Source organism: Helianthus annuus, chromosome 7 (genome assembly GCF_002127325.2).
Source record: "Helianthus annuus cultivar XRQ/B chromosome 7, HanXRQr2.0-SUNRISE, whole genome shotgun sequence".
Classification (NCBI taxonomy): domain Eukaryota; kingdom Viridiplantae; phylum Streptophyta; class Magnoliopsida; order Asterales; family Asteraceae; genus Helianthus; species Helianthus annuus.
Window position 1 is genome coordinate 42,897,948 of NC_035439.2, and position 25,092 is coordinate 42,923,039.

The 25,092-nt window shown below is 38.6% G+C and overlaps 1 protein-coding gene across 1 annotated transcript; it reads left to right on the forward strand.

Moving 5' to 3' along the window:
• Positions 1–20,627: 20,627 nt before the first annotated feature.
• LOC110873614 (ABC transporter E family member 2) lies at positions 20,628–25,044 on the forward strand. Its single transcript, XM_022122574.2, has 10 exons — positions 20,628–20,825; positions 21,745–21,830; positions 21,918–22,133; positions 22,208–22,297; positions 22,374–22,678; positions 22,780–22,975; positions 23,070–23,255; positions 23,734–24,003; positions 24,093–24,338; positions 24,693–25,044. Exons 1-10 carry the CDS (start codon positions 20,723–20,725, stop codon positions 24,810–24,812), a joined length of 1,818 nt encoding a protein of 605 aa, XP_021978266.1. The 5' UTR covers positions 20,628–20,722; the 3' UTR covers positions 24,813–25,044.
• Positions 25,045–25,092: the final 48 nt, after the last annotated feature.

The following is a 25,092-nucleotide window of genomic DNA, read 5'->3' on the forward strand; positions in this document are numbered from 1 at the left end:
TCATCAAACTCACCTATGAGTATAAACTTAATAAATCAACACATTAACTATCGAGTTCAAATATCGATCGCCATCTGACCCGTATGACCCATTTATCCCTTCAACCATTCTTGTATGCAACACATTTGCATAATTATATTCATACATACATATATGAAAGTTTAAATGTAATTTGGATCATACCATTTAAGGAATATTTACTTGTTTGGTCCGTAATTACTTATGTATTCGAATATTTTCATTCTCATCATTCTTTCGTTCATTTGCCTTACATTTACTTATATGACTTGTTTGACGCAAGCATGGTCAAGCTATCGACTTCTTCTTATGTAGACTGGTTTCGTCTTTTATATCTTAAATCTGTTTCGTGGATTCAAACACATTATTCATACCTTTCGTACCTTCTATGTGTTGAATCCGTCTCGCGGATTCAAACATTGCATTCATATCTTTCATTCTTTGAATCCATCTCGCGGATTCAAATATTTCATTCATACCTTTCTTTCCTTGAATCCGTCTTGCGGATTCAAGCATTGCATTCATTTCTTTCATTCATTGAATCCGTCTCGCGGATTCAAACATTTCATTCATGCCTTTCATTCCTTGAATCCGTCTCGCAGATTCAAGCATTGCATTCATATCTTTCATTCCTTGAATCCATCTCGCGGATTCAAACATTTCATTCATACATTGTTGATCCGTACTTTCTTACAGATTCAACATTCCTTATTCTTATCACTCACATTTTTCACTCTTACATTGTACTCTCAATCTCCCGAGAGTCTTACTACCCATTTCACCCACACGTCTACCTGCTACCTAATTCTATCGAACATACCTGTAACAATTATCACGGTCTCACGAACGTCATACATTTCTTGTGTACTGGCCAGGTACACATTCCACGTACTAGTTTCGTGTCTTCGCGTAATCACCACCTTATGTCCGCAGAATTAAGTTTCGGCACGTGTAATATTTTCAAAAATTCTTTACCATGTCATTATTATATTTCATTTAAAATATGCTTTCACTTGCTTAATTATACCATTTCATATGCCCACACGTTAAGTTTACGTACCTGGGGTCAATTCGTCTTATTACTTGCCTTGATGCCGGTCCTAGACCGCATTCACGGATCATCCTTTCCAAGCAACTATGCTTACCTTACACATAACATACTAACATACTGTTAGTTTTATTCATGTGAATACATACATACACATTTTCATTCCATTTCTACCTTTAGATCTTGATCGAGTCATGGATTGTACGGGTTCCTTATCACAAGAGCACACAGGTTTGAGTCCAAGCACCTATCCTCTCGTACTTGATTCTCTCAAACCGGGGCTCTGATACCAACTTGTAAGACCCTAATATGTATTTGACAAAAAGTCGCAGCGGAAATTCGTGCCATAAAATTTCTTTCATTACAAACATCTTGACCTACTTGAAAGTTCATTTTAATATGTATCTTTTACAAAAACAAAGTGTAAGTCCTGCTTACTAAAGTACATACTCAATTATTCCCGTACAATCTATCTTGTGACTCGGTCTTCGGTCTCTCCTCCTCGTGATAACCGCCCGTGATTCGTACAACCTGCACTCACCACATACATTCATCACATTAGTACACAATACATAAACAAGATTTAATCTCATACACTTCCCAATGCGTTATCTTTCTAACTTTAAGCATTTCATCTGCGTATCCATGTTCTGGTGAGGCTTCAGTAATGTACCTGCATTACTTTTCATTCTTAAGGCACACTATTAATAACGTATTACTCGACGTATCTAAATCATGCATACATACATTCTTACATGCATACATACACATCTACATACGTACATTCCTTCCTATGTAGCTACATACATGCATACACTCATACGTACCCTCATATATACCATATACACATCTACATACGCACATACATCACTACGTCTCTACATACGTTCATATACACATACGTATCTTCACATATACATAAATACACGTCTACATACTTACATACATTACTACGTCATACACGTCTACATACTTACATACATTACTACGTCTCTACTTACTTGCATACACTTATACGTGCCTTCATATATACTTAAATACACGTCTACATACGTACATATACTCTTACGTACACGTTCAAGATCTTACATACCTTTTATATATCCATACATTAATTACATGGTACTTAGACTTAGGTTTATAGCCCATAAACGTCAAAGGAACGATCAAAATCATGTTTGGGAGGCCTGTCGTGATCCACGGATAATAAACTTGAACTCCTCTTATGTTAAGATGTGTTTCTTTTGCACTCCTCTTAAATTAAGAGATGTTTTTACACTCCTCTTAAATTAAGAGATGTTTCTTTTGCACTCCTCTTAAATTAAGAGATGTTTCTTATGCACTCCTCTTAAATTAAGAGGTGTTTCTTGCTGCAGATTCGTTTCGTCGTCCGTACGCACTAAAACGCGCATAACTTTTGAGCCGTTTAACCTCCCGTTTCTTCCTACATGCTTGTAAATTCACATTCTATCATATGAACTTGAAATCCAACATCCGGTTTAAGGAAAATAATCACTTAAAGCTCTCGGCTTTATATGCCCGCTTTCACTTATTCGACCCGTTCATGTTTTCGTCAAACTACTCATTTGTTTTAACCCAAGACTTACGTAAACGTTATAACTATAATACTTTTACATTATCCAAAGTTCGTACTTGGGATTTATGCACCCGATACCCGGTAAGCGTTAAACCTATTCATGTCATTCATTTATACGAAAGCAAACTTTGTTAATACAATTTCATATGAGAAATTGTTTGTCCATTAATCATGACTCACAACCGAGTCTTTAGACTATTAATCCGCGTCTCTGATTCTTGGTTAGCGTACTTATGTACATTTCTACCCATACCCAGTTATAGTACCGTAATCAATTACTTATACAACCCTTCCGGTATAGTAATAAAACTACATTTTGACCCATTCGGCCTACTTAACGTAAATCATCAATTTCATACAACCCTTCCTTATTTTACTTCAGTTATCATGCCTAATTAACTAGAACATAACCTTACTTAACAAACTAAGAAGTGATTCGGAAATCACTTACCTTGTGCATCCGTGTCCGTATCCACTTCCTTGCCTCTTCTTGACCCCTTTCGTGCTTGAGTCCACCTTGATATGATCCCTCTACTTTCATGCCACCAATTCACATTCTCGTTAGCATACACAATTGTACATGTTAAAGATCATATTAATTGCATATTTCACATTTGACTTTCATTAGTCAATTATAACAAGTATAAGACATATACCCAATTTCACATCCTTTCAAACTCATACATTTACCATGTCATTTCATATAACGCGTATAGATGTAACATATACTATACGACTTTCTAACATCCTATCTTTACAAAAACAAGGCAATTTTATGCATTCCTATGTGTAGTTGACTTTCAGAAGTCAACGGTTTATCATATGAACTTCCGACTTATCCACATATATCCGTAACATCATTTATGCTATATCAATGACACTATATACATTTCTTACTCACGATGCAAATATGCTTACAATCATATGATCACCTAGTGATGTCAAACACAACGTACAAGTCCTTAATGCATAGTCTTGACCAAGACATACATTCAACCCGAATTCTTGTATAAGTTCCATCTAAAGCACATTCTTCAAGTTAGTATACTACTAATTACATCATTACCTCATCTCATTCATATATATCAAGCCATTTCATACAATCTCACATCTTAATTTCACATAGACATTTCATCATACACTTGGTGTGCGTACACCATTTAGTGCACATTGTACAACTAATTAAAGCACATTCTTCCTAGTTCATCCATGAATTAACATAATCTTTCACAAATCATTATCATAACCAAACATCATATGTTTTATATCAAATTATCCATCTAACTACTTTCTATAACACTACTCTAACATCAACATTACCCAATTCATCATAAATATTCACTAAACTTCATCTTCCTACAAATTCTAAGTGGGTTTTATCCTAACTCATCAATACAATCAAAATTAAGCATAATACAAACTTTACATGTTGATATTATCTAGTATTCATGCTCAATTTCATTAAACATTCACGGATTACACATAACCCACTTCATCAAAATCACCAAAACATGAAATTCGACTTACTTGGTGATAAGAACACTTAGTTGGTCATAAATCTTAATCCATGCATACAATCAAGCTTCAATTCCCTTTTCAATTTGATTGATTTTGTGGCAACAAGGGTTTTTCCTTTTTCTCCTCTAGCTCTAGTCGACACAAACATCTGATATGTATGTGTTTGTGTTTTAATTTTCTGTTTTAATAATAAATCTTTCCACTTATTCAAGTTTAGTCCCTCTAGTTTGTCACACAATCACAATTGCCATCAAACTCATTCCTTACTTGTTTTACCAAGTATTTTAACTAGGTTAAATAACCTAGTTATTTTATTTCGTGTCATATCATGTGGAAACATAGGGCGAATATATGCATTCGAATTTTGGGGCGTTACAGATATGCGCGAAAATGCAAACTTACGTCGTTTTTGACACTTTTAGTCCCTGTAAGATCAAATAAGCATGTTTTCGCACACCGAACCCCTCAAAGCTTATTTCTAAGCTATGTTTAGGTTATTTATGGTATTTTTAGCTTATGATCAAGTTCCGGACTATTTGACACCATACAAATCGGTATAGTTTCGCAGTTTGACACAAATAGTCCCTACGATCGAACAAACTTGTTTTCGACACACCAAACCATCCAAAACTTATTTCTAAGTTATGTGAAGGTTATTTAAGGTATGTTAAGCTTATTTCACTATCCTGGAGTGTTTGTCGCGTTAAACTGACTGCATTTACGCACCAGTTTGTGTATAACTTTCTAGAATGCGATTTAAAGCTTGAAATCGAATCGAATCGAATTGTAAAATCACCAAACACATAAAACACATATAATAACACCAAAACAAATTGTATTATTGATAATTAACATTGTTTTGCATTGTTCATTGATTAAAGAGCACAGTTGTCACGTTTAGAATATATATATTTTATATTAAAACGCTTGTGTAAATATTTGTTCGATTTGCGAACTAGTTATATTATTTTAGGGCAAATAATATAACTTATCAAAACCCCATCACAATTACAACTCCAAAATAACACCAAAAATCACAAGGAATGAAATATAAGTTACATGCTTAATATTGTGAAGCCAAACACAAAAATGTAACTTACAAAATATTCCGGGAAATACTCTTAAAAGTATATATTTGGTAAACGTTATTTTGGATACGAAAGAGGTGAGAATATGATTTTTAACGTATTACCAAATTATATCATACTTTTGGGACAAGAGAAAATGTATTAGTATTTGGGAAAGTAAAGGTATTTTTACTCGGATTTATTAAGAAATATAGTATTTTTGGGAAAAATATATATTTTCTTGGACTGTATGGTTTTGAATAAAAATAAAGTTTATTTATATATTTCTAAGTGGGACTTAAAGATATATATATCCTTTGGGATTAACACACCGGAATACGACGCCACTACATGGCTAGATACAGGAATACGAATTACCATGTATGAAATACCCCATCCTTGGGAAGGAAATACGAATACAAATACAAATACATGAGAAGTATTACTACAAAAACATTGTTTAACAAACTATTCCAAAGGTCCAAGTTAAAATATTCATTATTTTAACAACTAATTATATGACTTGAAATAATATCGGGAACACAAGAAACGTAACTCAAAAACCTTCATACTAAGCAAAGGCACGGCCCGTTCGTCTAATAGACGTTAGTACACTGTAGGTAGTCGTGTTTGCGGAGGAGACTTAGGTTACACATACTGAAGACGCAATATAGTGAGTTCATGTCCCCCTTTTCTTTTTAACTGTTTTCAGTTTTACAACTTCGGAGGTGAAATACATGTTACAATTATACAGACATTTTATACATGGTATGGTTAGCTTAAGGAGGGCATACTACTTAGATCATGTGAGTGGGTAGGCGGAAACTTAAGGCCATCAATCCTCGTTGTAGGACCGAGGGACATGAGTCCGCATAATGGGCCATGTGGTGACTGTGTCTTCCAACCGGAAGCCCGGTATGAAATCTGCTAGGTTTGAGTCTTCCTGCATCACTTCACACATATCAATGGCCTTGCAAACCATTGGTGATCTCTATTTCCTTAATGCTACATACCAGGGACTTACATACATACTTACAACGTTTCAAAGGTTTATACATACACATAAACGAACACATGAACTCGCTCAACTTTTGTTGATGATTTTCAAACTACATGTATTTCAGGGAATTTGTAAAGTGGATCTGGCGGGCGTTGGAAATTTTTATGTTGCGTTAAAAATAAAGATGTCATCCATGGTCTTTGAGTTTGGTTAGCGTGTCTTATTCATGGATGAGACACGTCATCCAAACCTTGGTGTTATTCAATATCTTTTGATGAGTCCTTAATGAACTCATAAACAATTTGTACGGTTTGCAAAACTTGAATTTGAAGTCTGCAATGTTGTCATGTTTTAAACTTATTTAATGAATGACAAACCTATGGTTTTTATCATATAGTTGATGATATGATTGAATGCAATGATAACAAGTAAGTCACACCATAATCACGCTTCCGCAAAAGTCAAGGTGTGACAAGTTAGATTTAAGAACCCAACCCATAGTGGACCTGGGTTTTCCTTGAGCATCGATATATGTCACTTTCTGCCAAACTAAGTTGTCTTTATTAAGAACTTTGAAGCTTTGTTATTGGCAGATTTTGGTTGAGATGTAGAAGATTTAGCAGCATTAGATTTGGGTTTCCAATGTTTATGTGACCATTTATAATCATGTTTACCAAAAAATTCATTTGAATTGCTTTGAAAACCATTTTTTCGATTCGGATTTCTTCATTTGGCTGCATTCCAATCTTGATCACAACGTTTAGCTTTGTGTGAGTTATTCTTCATTGTCTCAGACTTTGCAGTCGTCACTGACTTCGAATAACATTGTCGGTTCTGCTTGACCTTCTGATCTTGTGCATTTTTCTTCTTTTGTTTCACATTTTGGAGATGAACACAGTATCTAGCAATGTGTCCAGCAATTCCACTGTTGAAACATGTTTGTCGTTTCAACGTGTGGAAATTCTGATACTTTTTAGCAGAAGCTGTTCTGTTGGGTTTGGAAGAGTGAGCTTGTTTGTTTTTCTTTGCTTGCTTTCCATGTGCCTTTTTCTGAGCTTTCAGGTACCTGCTGATCAGAACTAGCACATGTATGAGATTTAGACCTATGATGATCATGGTCTTTTATCTTATTTTCAGGTTCATTTTCATAAGGCGAGTCAATTTTAATTTCCTTTTCAGGTAAATCATTTTGTGTTTCAATATTTGATGTGAACTCCTTTTATTTGTCAAAATCAGGTTCAACTTTAGTTTCACTTGATTTATCAGTTTCATCATCATATGAACCATATGTGTGTAAAAATGGTTCACCGACAGTTTCATTTTTCAAAGAGGTCTCCTGATCCTTTTAAGAATGTGTTTCAGTAGTCCCACTAGATACATCATTAGGGACTTCTGCTGAAACAAATTCAGAAGAGTGGTTGGAACATGTTTGATCTTCTTGAGAAGGAGTCTCAGTGGTCCCCTTGAATGCCTCATTTGGGACCTCTGTTGACACGCTTTCAATAGCTGTAAAACTAGAAGCATCACAATCATTAATAACTGAAAAACAACCATCATTATGCACAATATCTAAATGATCATCACAATAATTAACTATTTTTCCCAAAACACCAGGCTCAAAAGACGACACAGAACCAAAAAACGAACTAAAAATGTCATGCATCAAACTATAGTCTGGATTAAGTTTATTAAATGACAACCCAAAACATGATTATTTTGATATGACAACCCAAAACATGATTATTTTTGTGTCAAGATAAAAATGACCACCTGTAACTTTCCCATTAGTTATTACCAACTAAATGGATTTCTTGTTCTTTATTGATATTTTTTTTAGTTTTGCAATTATCATAGTTGGTTTAAAACCAAATGCAACACACTAACTTTAAACAACCGAATTTGATAAATACAAGATGATATAATATAAACATAAGTTAAAATCTCACTTTCCTCAAAGCAACTGGAAGCAAATGGACCATTTGTAAACATACAATTTTAACAACTATTTTTCACTTGGCTTACCTGTGGCCATATATTCAGGAGCTGCATATGTGACAACTCGAACTTTAGACCTATTTGTGTAACGACATGTGGTTATGAGAACATTATTAATTGAATGAACACCTGATATGTTATGTTATGTGCATTATATGTGTATGTATGTTATGTGTTGCACGAGCCCAAATCACACACCCACTCGACCGCACAAGGCCATTGGGCCGTGTTACTTGTAAACGAGTTCATGGGCAACCCAAGTGAGGGTTCGGCCCACTTTCCCTTAGTCGCGTAAACACCCTAGTTAGGGATTGGTTTTGTAGTTGTTACAATTCACACATCACACACACATAACCCTAGCTCTCCTCTCTCTCGTCCCTTTCTCTCTTGAAGCCGACGGCACCCAAAGGCTCACGAGTTTGGAATTGTTCTTGCATCCTCCACCTTTCGGTTAGTGTTTGGTTATTTAATTGGTTGATGTTATGTGGTTTCACATGTTTTAGAATTGCATGATGATAAACTAGGGCTAATCCGGTTAGTGTTTGATGTTAAGTGCTTGCTAAACGATGCTTTGATTATGGGTTATTGAATGTTTGTAAATCGGCTGTTGATTGACGTATGAATGGTTATTCGGGTTGTTGAATCGGATGAGATGTGATATTGATCTAAACCGAATTGATGTTGTGATGCCTTGCATGCGTGATGATGATGTTTGAATTTAATTGATCGGTTGGTACGAATTGCTATTAGATGATAAGGCTAATCAGATTGAATGTTATATGTTATTCTTGTTGATTTTTAATTAGATTAGGGTTCATACGATTCATGTTGTTACTGCCCTTGATCGATATTTTGGTTAACTAATTTGTGAAAACTGTTAATTGATTTGATAATCATGGAAACCGAATATGTAAATTGATTTGTGTAAATGCCTGTAACCGATCTGCATGAAATCAGGAAGATGGTTACGAGTTGATAGACTTAGCACGGTTGCGAGTCCAGTTGCGACTCGGAACCTCACACACAGCAGCACAACACGGGACCGAGGTTGCGAGTCCGGATTGCGACTCGAGACCACAGCAGCACGAGCCGCAACCACGGTTGCGAGTCATGTTGCGACTCGTAACTGGACCATGATGAGCCGAAATCACAGTTGCGACTCGTAATCTCATGTTGCGACTCGTAATCCCTTATTGCGACTCGAGATCGCTGGTTGCGACTCGAGACCAGTTATGCTCGTACACTGTTTTGGACTCACACTGTCACGGGCCCAATCAATTGGGCCAAATAATTGGACTTATGCAATTGACTGTTTAATGTAATTGGCCATAAGTATATTCGGTTGGACTGCTATATCGTTGGGCCGGGTACTATTGGGCTTATTCTAATCGTGCAAGTAAATGTGTTGTGATTGTTACTTGTATTGCTTAACTGTCAAACGTTGCCATGATTTACATGTGATAGTAACGTGTTAATTTATGTGATGCATACGTGTACTACCTTAGTCAAAACCTGACTTGAATAATAACCATGATAGGACGTGGTTGACCATTTACTAGCTTACCTGTACTCTTTGTGTATCTGCAGAGCAATCCAAGGTGAGTTCACACAGCCAAGGCATGGGATTCCCGGGTGGGAATTGGGTTGGAATGATTTGATATGGAATGATTACTCGTACTTACGCAATCACTTAACTATAGACCATCGTCCTCAGGATAGTCAGGACACGTTACGTAAATCCTGCGTAACCCAGTAATTGCCAATTGTCTCCCGGGTCGGGAGGACACGTTACGTAAATCCTGCGTAACCCAATACCTTCTACTGTCTTCCGGGTCGGAAGGACACGCTGCGTAAATCCTGCGCAGCCCCCCACACGTACCACTGTCCTCGGGGAAGGGCACGTCACGTAAATCCTGCGTGACCCTGTACGTATTCCTGTTCTCGGGTTAAGAAGAACACATGGTTGGAAATAGTCTAGTAAGTACCATAATGGGAAGCCCCGTTATAAAGGATAAACGTGAGAATCCCTCACCAATAGAATATTCTTGCTTGGGAAGCCTTATTAGATGAACTTACGCATGATTATTACGAACTTACTTTCTGTGAACTCGCTCAACTAGTTGTTGACTATTTGCTGCATGCCTTGCAGGACCTTAGGTACTTTATGGAGCTTGCACAGGGAGGAGCAGGTCGTTGTGGGATATGGATCATGAACGATATTTGAACTTATAACTATTTTGGAGTTTACACTACTATGCTTCCGCTACTTAAACAACGTTTGGTTTTGAAACATCAATCATGTCATGATGAACTACCTTAATTACTTTTATTATTATTAAATGCTATGTTTGATATGATTGATGGCTTGATCCTGGTCATGTCACGCCTCCAAGCGGTGGTACTCCGCGTGTGGGATTTTGGGGGTGTGACAGATTGGTATCAGAGCCATTGGTTATAGAGAACTTGGTTTTAATATGGGAAAACGTTTTTATTAAAACCAGACTATAACCAGAACAGTGCTCTCAACGATCCACAACGACGCTTCGCTCCACGTGCAAGACTCGACATCCTAGGTAATAAGGTTTATGTTTATTGCCTGTTTGCTAGAACTGCTTAGAACTTTGCTCGCATTACGCTTAGATACACATGACTTTATTACATGAGAACACCTACGTGCTTACACTTTTCTGTCATCGCCCTACTCGCGAACCATTCTCACTTACGCTACTTTTGCAATGAAGATCATGTCTGGACAAATTAACATGACTCAAGCCCAGCTAGAGGCTCTCGTTCAAGCTCAAGTTGCTACGGCACTTGCAGCCGCACAAGCAGGAGGTATATCCTGTGGTTATAGCACACATTAGGATCCTTAGATCCTACACTCCTAAACTAGCCCTTGTAATTAAACCTTGTCCTATTCGTACACAATAGGTCAACCCGCACAGCAACCAGTCTGCACTTTCGAGAATTTCATGGACTGTCATCCAAATACCTTCAGCGGCACGGAGGGAGCGGTTGGACTCCTCCATTGGTTCGAAAGGCTCGAAACTGACTTCGAGGTGCATGATTGCCCTAAGTCTCGTAGAGTGAAGTTTGCTACTAGAACACTCGAAGGTGTTGCATTAACCTGGTGGGAAGCACAGGTTCAGATGTTAGGGCTGGCAGCTGCTAACGCCACTCCCTGGAACGAGTTTAAGGATTTAATTAAGGAAGATTTTTGTAGTCGAGAAGACATCCACAAACTAGAAGAAGAGTTCCTCAACCTACAGATGGTGGGGTCTGAAATTGAAGTTTATACGAGGAGATCAAACGAGTTAGCCACATTTTGTCCTACTATGGTAGACCCTCCCACCAAACGCATCGAACTGTATCTCAAGGGTCTAGTACCCGAAATTCAGAGTCTTATGACCACAGCTAACCTTGGCACTATCCAGCAAGTCACTCGACTGGCTCATCGTCTCACAGACCAGGCTGTAGAACAGAACAAACTACCGAAGCGTGCTGAGACTGATACTGCATGTGCTTCTAGAGATAACAAACGCAAGTGGGATGAAAACCTGAGCACGGGATTGATTTTGGTCCAGCCTCTGACGCAGAAGCAAGAGACAGATGACTACCATTGGCCCGGACAGCAGTTTTCTAGTAATCATGGGCAGAAAAGATATCGAGGAATTCATCCATGGTGCAGCATTTGTAACAGACACCACGGCGGACGGTGTCGCAAGGAGCGATGTCAGAGATGTCTCAAGATTGGACATGAAGCTAAGGATTGTCGAAACTCACGTCCTGTAAGTCAGGAACAACGACAACAACAGCCTCAAGCCCCACAGGCTCAGTGGCAGCAGCAAAGTTTCAGAGAATGTTTTCAGTCTAGTACAAAGGATCACTATGAGAGACACTATCCACAATTGAACTGGAACCAGAACCAGAACCACGACCCTGGAAGCAGGAACGACAATGGGGTTAGCAACAGGGGAAACAATGGAAACCATGACGCCCATGGCCGTGTGTTCGGGATGGATCAGGGTGATGCAAGGGACGATCTTAACGTAATAATGGGTAAGTTTCTTCTTGTCGACTTCTATGTTACTATATTGTTCGAGTCGGGTGTGAATACCAATTATATGTCCTTGAAGTTAGTCGAATGATAAATCATACACCAACTCCCTTGAACACCCAACGTGTCGTAGTGTTAGTTAATGGTAAAAGTCTAGAAGCTATACTTAGTTCAGGGTTGTAATCTTATCCTCGCTGGTCAGACGTTCCCTACCGACCTCATTCCTATAGTTCTGGACAGCACCTATAGCTCACACACCGTATCGCTTAGCTTCAACTGAATTGGAAGAACTGTCAAAACAGCTGCAAGAGCTCTTGGAAAAGGGCTTTATTCGTCCAAGCTCTTCGCCTTGGGGAGCTCCAGTAATTGTCGTGAGAAAGAAAGACGGTACGTTCAGAATGTGCATCGACTACCGTGAACTCAACAAGGTGACGGTGAAGAACCGTTATCCTCTTCCGCGCATCGACGACTTATTCGACCAGTTGCAAGGGTCGAGTTACTATTCCAAGATAGACTTAAGGTCAGGGTATCATCAGCTGAGAGTCCGGGATGAGGACGTCTCCAAGACAGCCTTCAGAACTCGTTACGGTCACTACGAGTTTCTCGTCATGCCATTTGGGTTAACGAACGCGCCTGCTGTATTTATGGACCTTATGAACAGGGTGTGCAAACCCTACCTTGGAAAGTTCGTCATAGTATTCATCGACGACATTCTAAATTACTCCAAGAGTCAGGAGGAACTCGAGCAGCATCTTCGCCTTATTTTGGAACTCTTTCGGAAGGAACAGCTGTACGCCAAGCTTTCTAAATGCGACTTCTGGCTTCGTGAAGTCCACTTCTTAGGCCATGTGGTAAACAGGGATGGGATCCATGTTGATCCATCCAAAGTAGATTCGATCAGAAACTGGCCTGCACCACGTACGCCAACGGAAATACGCCAATTCTTGGGTTTGGCAGGTTATTACAGACGGTTTATCAAGGATTTCTCAAAGATTGCTCAGCCGCTTACGCTACTGACACAGAAGGGTGTCGTTTATCGCTGGGGAGAGCCCCAGGAGACTGCTTTTCAGTACCTAAAGGATAGACTTTGCAGCGCACCTATTCTTTCATTGCCAGAGGGCACAGATGACTTTGTAGTATATTGTGACGCATCGATACAGGGTCTGGGTTGCGTATTGATGCAGCGGGATAAAGTTATTGCCTACGCCTCTCGTCAACTAAAGGTTCATGAACGGAACTTCATGACGCACGATTTAGAGCTGGGAGCTGTTGTTTTCGCGCTTAAGATATGGCGACACTACCTGTACGGTACCAGGTGCACGATTTACACCGATCACATGAGTCTCGAGCATATTCTTAAGCAAAAGGAATTGAATATGCGTCAACGACGATGGGTCGAGCTACTCAACGATTACGAATGCGCTATCAAGTACCATCCAGGCAAAGCCAACGTGGTGGCTGACGCTCTTAGTCGAAAGGACACCTTACCGAAGCGCGTGCGAGCACTACAGCTTACGTTTCAGTCCAGTCTTCCTGCTCAGATACGAGCTGCTCAGATAGAAGCATTAAAACCCGAAAACGTCAAGGCTGAAGCCTTACGCGGCTCACGACAACGATTAGAACAGAAGGCAGACGGCGCCTACTATGTAACGGGGCGTATTTGGGTCCCACTTTATGGCGGTCTACGCGAACTGGTAATGGATGAAGCTCACAAGTCTCGCTATTCGGTACATCCAGGGTCGGATAAAATGTACCACGATATCAAAACAACATACTGGTGGCCAAGTATGAAAGCTCACAAGTCTTGCTAAACGATGCTTTGATTATGGGTTATTGAATGTTTGTAAATCGGCTGTTGATTGACGTATGAATGGTTATTCGGGTTGTTGAATCGGATGAGATGTGATATTGATCTAAACCGAATTGATGTTGTGATGCCTTGCATGCGTGATGATGATGTTTAAATTTAATTGATCGGTTGGTACGAATTGCTATTAGATGATAAGGCTAATCAGATTGAATGTTATATGTTATTCTTGTTGATTTTTAATTAGATTAGGGTTCATACAATTCATGTTGTTACTGCCCGTTGATCGATATTTTGGTTAACTAATTTGTGAAAACTGTTAATTGATTTGATAATCATGGAAACCGAATATGTAAATTGATTTGTGTAAATGCCTGTAACCGATCTGCATGAAATCAGGAAGATGGTTACGAGTTGATAGACTTAGCACGGTTGCGAGTCCAGTTGCGACTCGGAACCTCACACACAGCAGCACAACACGGGACCGAGGTTGCGAGTCCGGATTGCGACTCGAGACCACAGCAGCACGAGCCGCAACCACGGTTGCGAGTCATGTTGCGACTCGTAACTGGACCATGATGAGCCGAAATCACAGTTGCGACTCGTAATCTCATGTTGCGACTCGTAATCCCTTGTTGCGACTCGAGATCGCTGGTTGCGACTCGAGACCAGTTATGCTCGTACACTGTTTTGGACTCACACTGTCACGGGCCCAATCAATTGGGCCAAATAATTGGACTTATGCAATTGACTGTTTAATGTATTGGGCCATAAGTATATTCGGTTGGACTGCTATATCGTTGGGCCGGGTACTATTGGGCTTATTCTAATCGTGCAAGTAAATGTGTTGTGATTGTTACTTGTATTGCTTAACTATCAAACGTTGCCATGATTTACATGTGATAGTAACGTGTTAATTTATGTGATGCATACGTGTACTACCTTAGTCAAAACCTGACTTGAATAATAACCATGATAGGACGTGGTTGACCATTTACTAGCTTACCTGTACTCTTTGTGTATCTGCCGAGCAATCCAAGGTGAGTTCACACAACCAAGGCATGGGATTCCCGGGTGGGAATTGGGTTGGAATGATTTGATATGGAATCATTACTCGTACTTACGCAATCACTTGACTATAGACCATCGTCCTCAGGATAGTCAGGACACGTTACGTAAATCCTGCGTAACCCAGTAATTGCCAATTGTCTCCCGGGTCGGGAGGACACGTTACGTAAATCCTGCGTAACCCAATACCTTCTACTGTCTTCCGGGTCGGAAGGACACGCTGCGTAAATCCTGCGCAGCCCCCCACACGTACCACTGTCCTCGGGGAAGGGCACGTCACGTAAATCCTGCGTGACCCTGTACGTATTCCTGTTCTCGGGTTAAGAAGAACACATGGTTGGAAATAGTCTAGTAAGTACCATAATGGGAAGCCCCGTTATAAAGGATAAACGTGAGAATCCCTCACCAATAGAATATTCTTGCTTGGGAAGCCTTATTAGATGAACTTACGCATGATTATTACGAACTTACTTTCTGTGAACTCGCTCAACTAGTTGTTGACTATTTGCTGCATGCCTTGCAGGACCTTAGGTACTTTATGGAGCTTGCACAGGGAGGAGCAGGTCGTTGTGGGATATGGATCATGAACGATATTTGAACTTATAACTATTTTGGAGTTTACACTACTATGCTTCCGCTACTTAAACAACGTTTGGTTTTGAAACATCAATCATGTCATGATGAACTACCTTAATTACTTTTATTATTATTAAATGCTATGTTTGATATGATTGATGGCTTGATCCTGGTCATGTCACGCCTCCAAGCGGTGGTACTCCGCGTGTGGGATTTTGGGGGTGTGACAGCATATCCATAGGTACCCATAACCCTTGTAGATACATAACTTTCCCATCCACCGTCCATCCTTCGCCAACCCGAAATCTGAAAGTTTTGCATTATAATTTTGCAAGTTCACAATATTAAAATTCGTAAATAATCATGTAAACAAAATATATAATACTAATACCATCAATTTGAGAAAACATACAGAGTCAATCAAGATGCTTGATGACTTGAAATCGCGATAGATCACTTTTGCTTCCGGACTATGAAGGTACGCGAGCCCCTTTGCAGCACCAAGAGCCACTTTAATTCTTAGATTCCATAAAAGCGGTTGAAAATAGGAACTCCATGTTATAATAAAGTGGTATTAAACTATTAATAAGATTTAATTTTGAAAATTTGCGGAAAAATTGGAGCGGTAAACAATGGCGAAAAAGCACTTCTAAATAGATGGTTTTCCAAGCTGCCTCGAGGCATGAACTTGTACACTAACATCATGTGGTCTATTCTAAGCAGTAACCGATTAACTTCACAAGGTTTGGATTATTTAGCAGCCCTAAATAATTAATTTCAGTTTGCAATAATGTATTAAAAAAACCCATCTTAAATCAAGGAAATATAACTCTAATTCAATGAATAATAAAAAAAGATACAAACTTTGATACTTACCAGCCATTCTTGATGACCTTGAAGACCTTCTTGGTTCAATCTTTTAATCGCAATGACAGTGCCAGTACCAGGCTTGAGCCAGACTCTTTAACTTTGGACTCCCATCTAAGAATTTTTTCTCCTCTTTAACTTTGGAGACCTTATGTCACACCCCAACCGATGGCGGAATCATCAGGGCGCGGCACTAGGCGAATCAGATTGCTCAAGAGAATCCATAACAACTATCTTGCGATAATATTTATTCCATTCGTTATCCCATACTAACAAATAATACAATCATATAAGTTATCACAGATTTCTTGTCCTCTCGAACAATACAAATCCGACAGCCTAGATTTTAGGCGAGTTTCTAGACTTCCTAGCTTGATTTGATGTAGTCTGCTATTTAAACCCGCAACATACGTTAAAACGACGTCAATACAAAAGTATTGGCGAGTATACAAGTTTTGATAGTGTAGCGTAGAATAATTAAAAGTAATGCGAATTACCAAATACATAAACGGGATACCTTGACATATATGCAAATAAGACAAATACTACCAACTAAGTCACTCGAGCTTCGATTTGCGATTGCTATTCATCCTAACTAGACCCCATCGGGTGCTATAATACTATACTAGTTAAGGCGGGACCTCGCGAGTATAAGTCCTAACACATATGTAACTAGCATCACGTGTAAATATGCATAACAGTTATTCGCAAGTGATAAATAGATTGATTGAATAATTCGTTTGATAAGTTTGATTTATTAGGAACGTATGTTACACCCAAAAATGCGATTAAAAAGGGGTTCGAGTATACTCACAGTGCGTATTTAGCGAAAACACAACTTGATTGGATTAATTTAGAGTGCGCCTGAGTTAGCATAAACATGGAATAGTAGTGTAAGAGGGGCGCGGTGCAATTAAACGGTGAATGGTTGAATAATAGGGCTAGTGGTAATCCGATCGAACATCGATACTTTGGGGCTTGTCCGGTCGGTTGACATGTTATACGGTCGGTTGGCATGTTGTCCGGTCGGCTGACATGTTGTCCGATCGGTTGACCACATGTTGTCCGATCGGTTGACATGTTGTCCGATTGGCTGACATGTTGTCCGATCGGCTGACATGTTGTCCGATCGGTCGACATGTTGTCCGATCGGTCGACATGTTGTCCGATCGGCTGACATTTTATCCGATCGGCTGACATGTTGTCCGATCGGTCGACATGTTGTCCGATCGGTCGACATGTTGTCCGATCGGCTGACATGTTGTCCGATCGGCTGACATGTTGTCCGATTGGCTGGTCTGAAGTTGATTCGCCGTTCGATCGGACAACAGTCCGATCGAACGGCAATTCGTTCAAATTTTCTGATTAAGTCACTCTTAATTGTTTTTGGAAAGGATACCGGTGGTTTTTACCGAGACGGCGTGACATCGTGTTAAACAAATGAAATTCCACCAGTTCCGACCCGTTCTAACGGCCGGGAACCACCCCGTTCCATCAGATTTGGCCGTTCTTGACGGTTTCTCCATGTTTAATTCAAAATCACGCAATACTTTGATTAGATACTTAGATTTTTTGGTGAATTTGTTATAAAAGCACGTGTAGATCACTCAGATCTGAGTTGTTCATGGTGAGACGAAGTCACACTTTGATGTTCATATGAACTCTTGGTGACATCATCTTAGAACACCTCAAATCAGTAGATCTCACGGTTAAAAATTGGATTTTAAAAGATAGAAAGGTGTAGAATTGCGTATAGATCATAGAAGTACAAGATTTGGATTAAAAAATTACAAGAATTGCGAGAAAACGAGCAAAAATGGCGCAACAACGTTTGGCTGAACGAGAGCAGTCACCTCAACTGTTGTTGAGGTGACAAATGGGGTATTTATAGGCAAAGGGGGAAGGAAGAAGGGGGTTTGGGCCATCCGATCGGACAGGTCCATCCGTTCGGACAGGGCCATCCGTTCGAACAGGTCCATCCGATAGGACAGGACCATCTGTTCGGACAGGTCCATCCGTTCGGACAGGGCCATCCGTTCGGACTGGGCTTTATCGTTCTGACTTGTGTAATGAGCGTTGCGATGATTTTGTTACACCGTTTCATATAGTTATATATGTATATATTATATATTTAATTATTCATAAGGGGCCGTATGTACGTATTCATATTATATATTTAATTATCCAAAGTTGCGATACATTAACCGGGTCTTGTTTCGAGTATGCGATCATCTTGCGACGCTTCACGGTCATTGAGGAGAGTAGAATAGATCCTCTCTCAATGTCATCGTAAACGTTAAATGTATTTTAAGTAATGAGTTGCACTGCGACACACCACGGCTTATCAAGGAGGGTAGAATTGGTCCTCACTCGACATCTTCGTGGTTGTCAGCAAGTGCAATGTGATGTGATAGCGATAAAGTATGCGAAATATGCGAAAATACAGCGATTTAGCGATACATGCGATATAGGTACATTATGATCCGAATCCCTGGTGCTAGGCGTAACGAGTATAACGAGTAGTAACAACGCACGAAAGCGCGGGTTGTTACACCTTAGTATCAGTTAAATATGAGTCAAACCCGTAAATTAAAACCTAAAATAACCCATATCTCAAGTCAACCAGCATGCAATATCAGGCTAGGTTATCGGTTTTTAAAAATACTTAAATCTAAATAAAGCAAGCACAAATATTCTATGTGTAAATCTTGAAAGAATAAGAAAAATCATGTATCTGTGATAGATCTCGATAATCCTTTACAAAATCCATATCGGTTGACTTGTGATATGCAAGAATCCATCGGAAAACAGGGTACTGCACATGAAATAAAGTTATTAACCTACTCAACACACGAAGATGACGTTTGTTTGATTTCAATTTCACTATAAAATTTCTGTAACAAACAGTCAAAATAGTCATTACACGGATCGATCTAACAACCGATGGAACATATAAGTGAAAAGGACTTAACGGAGCTTCAAGGGAGTCTTCACCGGAACCCTAGCCGCCATCGTTGGAGGCGGTAGCTAGGGTTTTTTCTGTCATCATCTTCCTACTCGTTTCAACCCTTGACACTGTTGACTTGGTTCCTAAGGACCACCATCATCACCACCTATGCAATGATTTACCTGAGTTCTGCAAGAAAGATTGAGGCGGTGAGGGGGAGATTAGTTCTTACGTGATTTAAAACATTAAAGATGAGAGAGTAAGGCGACATTTGAGTTTTGAAATGGTTTTGCTGTTTGAAGGAGTATTCAAAGTTAAAGCTGAATTTGTCAAAAGCCCGCCTATTTCTTTCTTTGTCAAAAGCTCGCCCATTTCACTTTATAAGGATGTGCATAATGAGTTTGTACATTATGCATTAAAGGAATTTTAAGGGAAGTGACAAATTACCTTAAGTTGCCCTTCGGATATGCATTATAGGGGTGTGCACGGTTCGGTTCGGTTATTAGCATTATCCGTAACCGTAACCGAAGTCATCGGTTAATTCGGTTAGTTTGTCGGTTTTCGTTTTGGTTAATTTTCGGTTAATAACCAGTTCAAACCAGGGCTAATTTTTTTTTTTGCTTAGAAATACATGTAATGAAGGTATAACTACATGAAATAGATGTATAAATACATGAAATGGATGTGTAAATAAATGAAATGGAGGTATAAATGCATGAATAGATGTTTAAATAAATGAAATGAAGGTATAAATAAATGAAATAGTTACATGAAATGAAAGTATAAAACATGAAATAGAGGTATAAAAGTTAGAAATATATAAAAAATAAATGTTTCGGTTCGGTTAATTTCGGTTAACCGATGGTAAAAAAAATATCCGTTAACTGAATTTTGGTTAATTCAGTTTCGGTTAATTTCGATTCGATTTTGCCGGTTTTCGGTACGGTTTCAATTAACAGTTCGGTTATTGCACACACTATTGCATTGCATTATATAGTATAGATATAGATAATGGGTGGAAAATGTTATTTAGGTGGTGTTGAGGGACCGTTGGTGCAAAGTAAAAGCAATCCTGAGTCCTTAGAACCCTAGGCTGCTTGCTGGAGTTGTGTTCCAAGCACACGACACGCCTGCCTCTTCTGAACTCCGATCGATCAATGGCGGATCGATTGACTCGTATCGCCATCCTCAAAGAAGATCGTTGCAAGCCCAAGAAGTGCCGACAGGAATGCAAGAAAAGCTGTCCTGTTGTTAAAACTGGTAAATTTATTATTATTTCCGGTGTTTTTCATTCAAAATCTGATGATAGGTTACGATTCAAGTATCTGAGAGAGATTTATTATTATATTAAGCTGGTTAGTATAGGATAAACACAAATTTATTAAGGGGATATCTTTTGTATTCTTTCATATTTTGATTGATAGCAGCTGTTTCATCCTCTTTATTATGTTAGCAGCAGTTAATAGCTTATATGTCACTTGTTGAATTCTCTAATCACAAATTTAGGGGTTCTGGTTCGGTTAGGTAGGTGCTCTGGTTCTGTAGTGAGTCTATACATGTTTTAAAGAGAGTTTGTCTTGCATAAATAGAAAACATAATGCTACTGTCAAGTGGAAGTGTTTTTGTGCCATCTGCAAAAACAGTAGAAAATATGATGATGATCTACATACATACATACAAACTTAGAAAATACGATAATCTTCATATTACTTGAGTTATTGATTAATACTATAAACTTTAAAATATTTGTGCCAGATGTTTGCAAATAAATAGTTTCAAAGTAGGATCATGAGGAAACTGTATAATTATGGATTGCTTAATGCATGAATATGGTCTTGTGGATTGCATTAGTAGACCCAAAATACATAATGTTTCTTGTTGTTCTGGAGACATTCTTCATATATTAATTATATATGGGGATTGGGTGTTCCTTAGGTGGTGGACCTCTGTTTCAAGAATAAGTAATAGTTTTATCTCAAAAAGTATTACTAGTGGTTGGCTTTTTGAATAGGTACATTGGTCAGCTAACAATGCCTTTGATGGCATAAACAATTGACTCTAGCTGAAGAATCATTAACTCACATGGATAGTGTGTGTGTTAATTACTTTCAATGGTTATGCATCCAAGATCTATAGGTACAAACAAAGACACCTTTTGATGCTTATGCTTTTTGGGCAGGTAAGCTATGTATTGAGGTCACTTCTCAATCAAAGGTGGCGTATATCTCCGAGGAGCTTTGCATAGGGTGTGGTATATGTGTTAAGGTTTGTGTACCATGTGTATTTTTTTACTAACAGTAATCACAGATCGAGCATGCATGCATGCATGATGTTCTTGCTTTGTTAATGTAGAAATGCCCGTTCGATGCAATTGAGATCATCAATTTACCAAAAGATTTGGATAAAGATACAACTCATCGTTATGGGGCCAACACCTTCAAATTGCACAGGTTGCCTGTCCCGAGGCCTGGGCAAGTTCTCGGTTTGGTTGGAACAAATGGAATCGGAAAGTCTACAGCTCTCAAAGTTTTGGCTGGAAAGTTGAAACCCAATTTGGGCCGTTTTAATGTAATCTTTTGGAACCCCCCCTATCATTTTTTTTTTTATTACGTTATGGTTGACGCTTAATTTTTTTTTTCCAGAACCCTCCAGATTGGCAAGAAATTTTAACTTACTTTCGAGGTTCTGAGTTGCAAAACTACTTTACTCGTATTCTTGAAGATAATTTGAAGGTGCGTTTGTAATTCTAGCTCTTATGAGACAATTTGAGTGCCATCTTTTAAGAGAAATTTTGTTCTGTGAAAACAGGCAATCATAAAGCCACAGTATGTTGATCATATTCCAAAAGCAGTTCAAGGGAATGTTGGACAGGTACTTGACCAGAAAGATGAGAGAGATGTTAAGGCAGAGCTTTGTGTAGACCTTGAGCTGAATCAGGTTATTGATCGTAATGTTGGCGATTTGTCTGGAGGGGAGCTTCAAAGGTTTGCAATTGCTGTTGTTGCCATACAGAATGCTGAGATTTATATGTTTGATGAGCCCTCAAGTTATCTTGATGTCAAACAAAGGCTTAAAGCTGCTCAAGTTATCAGATCTTTGCTTAGAGCCAACAGGTTACTGTACCATTTATCTTTGCTTAGACCCATTCACAAGTGTTGTCTCCTCTGTATATGATGATGTTAAGAGGCTTAATGGTGTGACATTTTAATTTCAGCTACGTGATTGTTGTGGAGCACGATTTGAGTGTGCTTGATTACCTATCAGACTTCATTTGCTGTCTCTATGGGAAGCCTGGTGCATATGGTGTTGTGACACTACCCTTCTCTGTCAGAGAAGGAATTAATATCTTTTTGGAAGGGTATGTGCCCACAGAAAACCTTCGTTTTCGTGACGAATCTCTCACATTTAAGGTGATTTTTTTTTTCTAATCATTCTTGTCGTTAATTCACCAGCAGTATTCATTAATTTTATTTGAAATGCTATTTATAATCTATGGGGAAAAAGGTAGCTGAGACACCACAGGAGAGTGCTGAAGAAATTGAAACATATGCACGCTATAAATACCCAACTATGTCTAAAACACAAGGTGGTTTCAAACTTAAAGTGGTTGAGGGTGAGTTCACGGACTCTCAGATCATAGTAATGCTTGGTGAAAATGGAACAGGAAAGACCACGTTTATTCGTATGCTGGTGAGACATTATTTCTTTTTAAAAGTATTGACAATTGTTAATTTTGAGATGGCAAAACGGGCCGGGCTTGGTTGTTCTGAACCATTGTTAATATGGGTTGAATCTGGTTGACCGGAGCCATTGCTAACAGGGATTGAACTACAGGTCGGGTTTGGTAAACCTGAACCCCTTTTATAAATAATAATAATAATATAAAGTACTTTCAATATTTGTTTCCTTTTAATTTTTATAAACTTATTACCTGTCTGACTGAAGCACTTTATGTTCAAAATAAATTAAAAGTTTTTTAGCCTTAAATAATTTAAATTATTTCAATAATAATTTGGTTTTAAATAAAGTCATTTAGTAGTGCTTTTGCATCAATAATCTAGTTTGGGCAACCCTTAGCCTGTTTCTTTTTAAGCTATTGGCTAAAATCGACCATTCATAAGTAAATAGATGGTTATATTGCATTTCTAAGTCTGTATATTTATTGCAGGCTGGTATACTTAAGCCTGATACCATAGAAGGCTCTGAGACGGAGATACCTGAGTTTAATGTCTCGTACAAACCTCAAAAGATCAGTCCCAAGTTCCCTCATTCAGTCAGGCATTTGTTACATCAAAAGATCCGTGACTCGTATATGCACCCTCAGTTTGTTTCTGATGTCATGAAGCCTCTTCAAATCGAGCAGTTAATGGATCAAGAAGTCGTCAATCTTTCTGGTGGTGAATTGCAAAGAGTTGCTTTGTGCTTGTGTCTTGGCAAGGTAATTAATTAATAATTCTGTTAGTTGTTTATTAATAATACCCAACAAAAATCGATCGTCATGATCTGGTGTGGTGTGGTGTTTTCCAGCCTGCTGATATTTACCTGATAGATGAACCAAGTGCATACCTTGATTCCGAGCAGCGTATTGTTGCTTCCAAAGTTATAAAGAGATTTATACTACACGCTAAAAAGACTGCATTTGTGGTTGAACACGATTTTATAATGGCAACTTATCTAGCAGATCGGGTGATTGTTTATGAAGGGACACCGTCTATTGATTGTGTTGCAAATGCACCTCAGTCTTTGTTAACCGGAATGAATCTCTTTTTATCGGTAAGTCTCACCATTGGTCCAACTAAACGCATTATCTCATTTGACTCTGATCGTATTTACCATTTGATATGTTAGAGATAAACATATATTATATTGACCATCATAAGGAAGTTTGTTGAACTTGCCACCTCGCACTACTCAATTCATATCGAACGTCAGTCTTATCTATTCTAGATGTTTTTTTTTTTTTTTGCTGTGTAGTAAATAATAAATATATAGCGAGTGAACCCATTTTGATCAGAACCGTTAACGATCTACCCGACCCACTTGTTTTGTTAGAATTACTGTTTCTTTTCATTGTTTCGTTACTGTTTTTGTAATTAGCTGATTAAGTTTGAAACTATTGTGGTACAGCATCTGACCATTACATTTAGGCGGGACCCAACTAATTATCGACCAAGAATTAACAAGCTTAATTCAACAAAGGACAGGGAGCAGAAACTTGCTGGATCCTACTATTACCTGGATGACTAAGATAATCGATTCAGTTTCATGCATGACATTTGGGTATTATACTGTATAAGCCGTCACTTGTAGACACTTTTGGTTAATCCGCCAACAAGACCAGCAGAGGGTGGCTTCTTTGCTACTTGTTAAATGTTTACATTGCTTGTACTCTTTTCATTACCTTTTGTTTTCTAGTTGTAATGTAATTTCCGGCTCATGATCACTGATAATTTTGAGGTGTTTGTTTGTTTGTTTGTTACGCTTGCCATGACTTAAAGATGAACTTGTTGGTTTTAGAAAGGGTTCT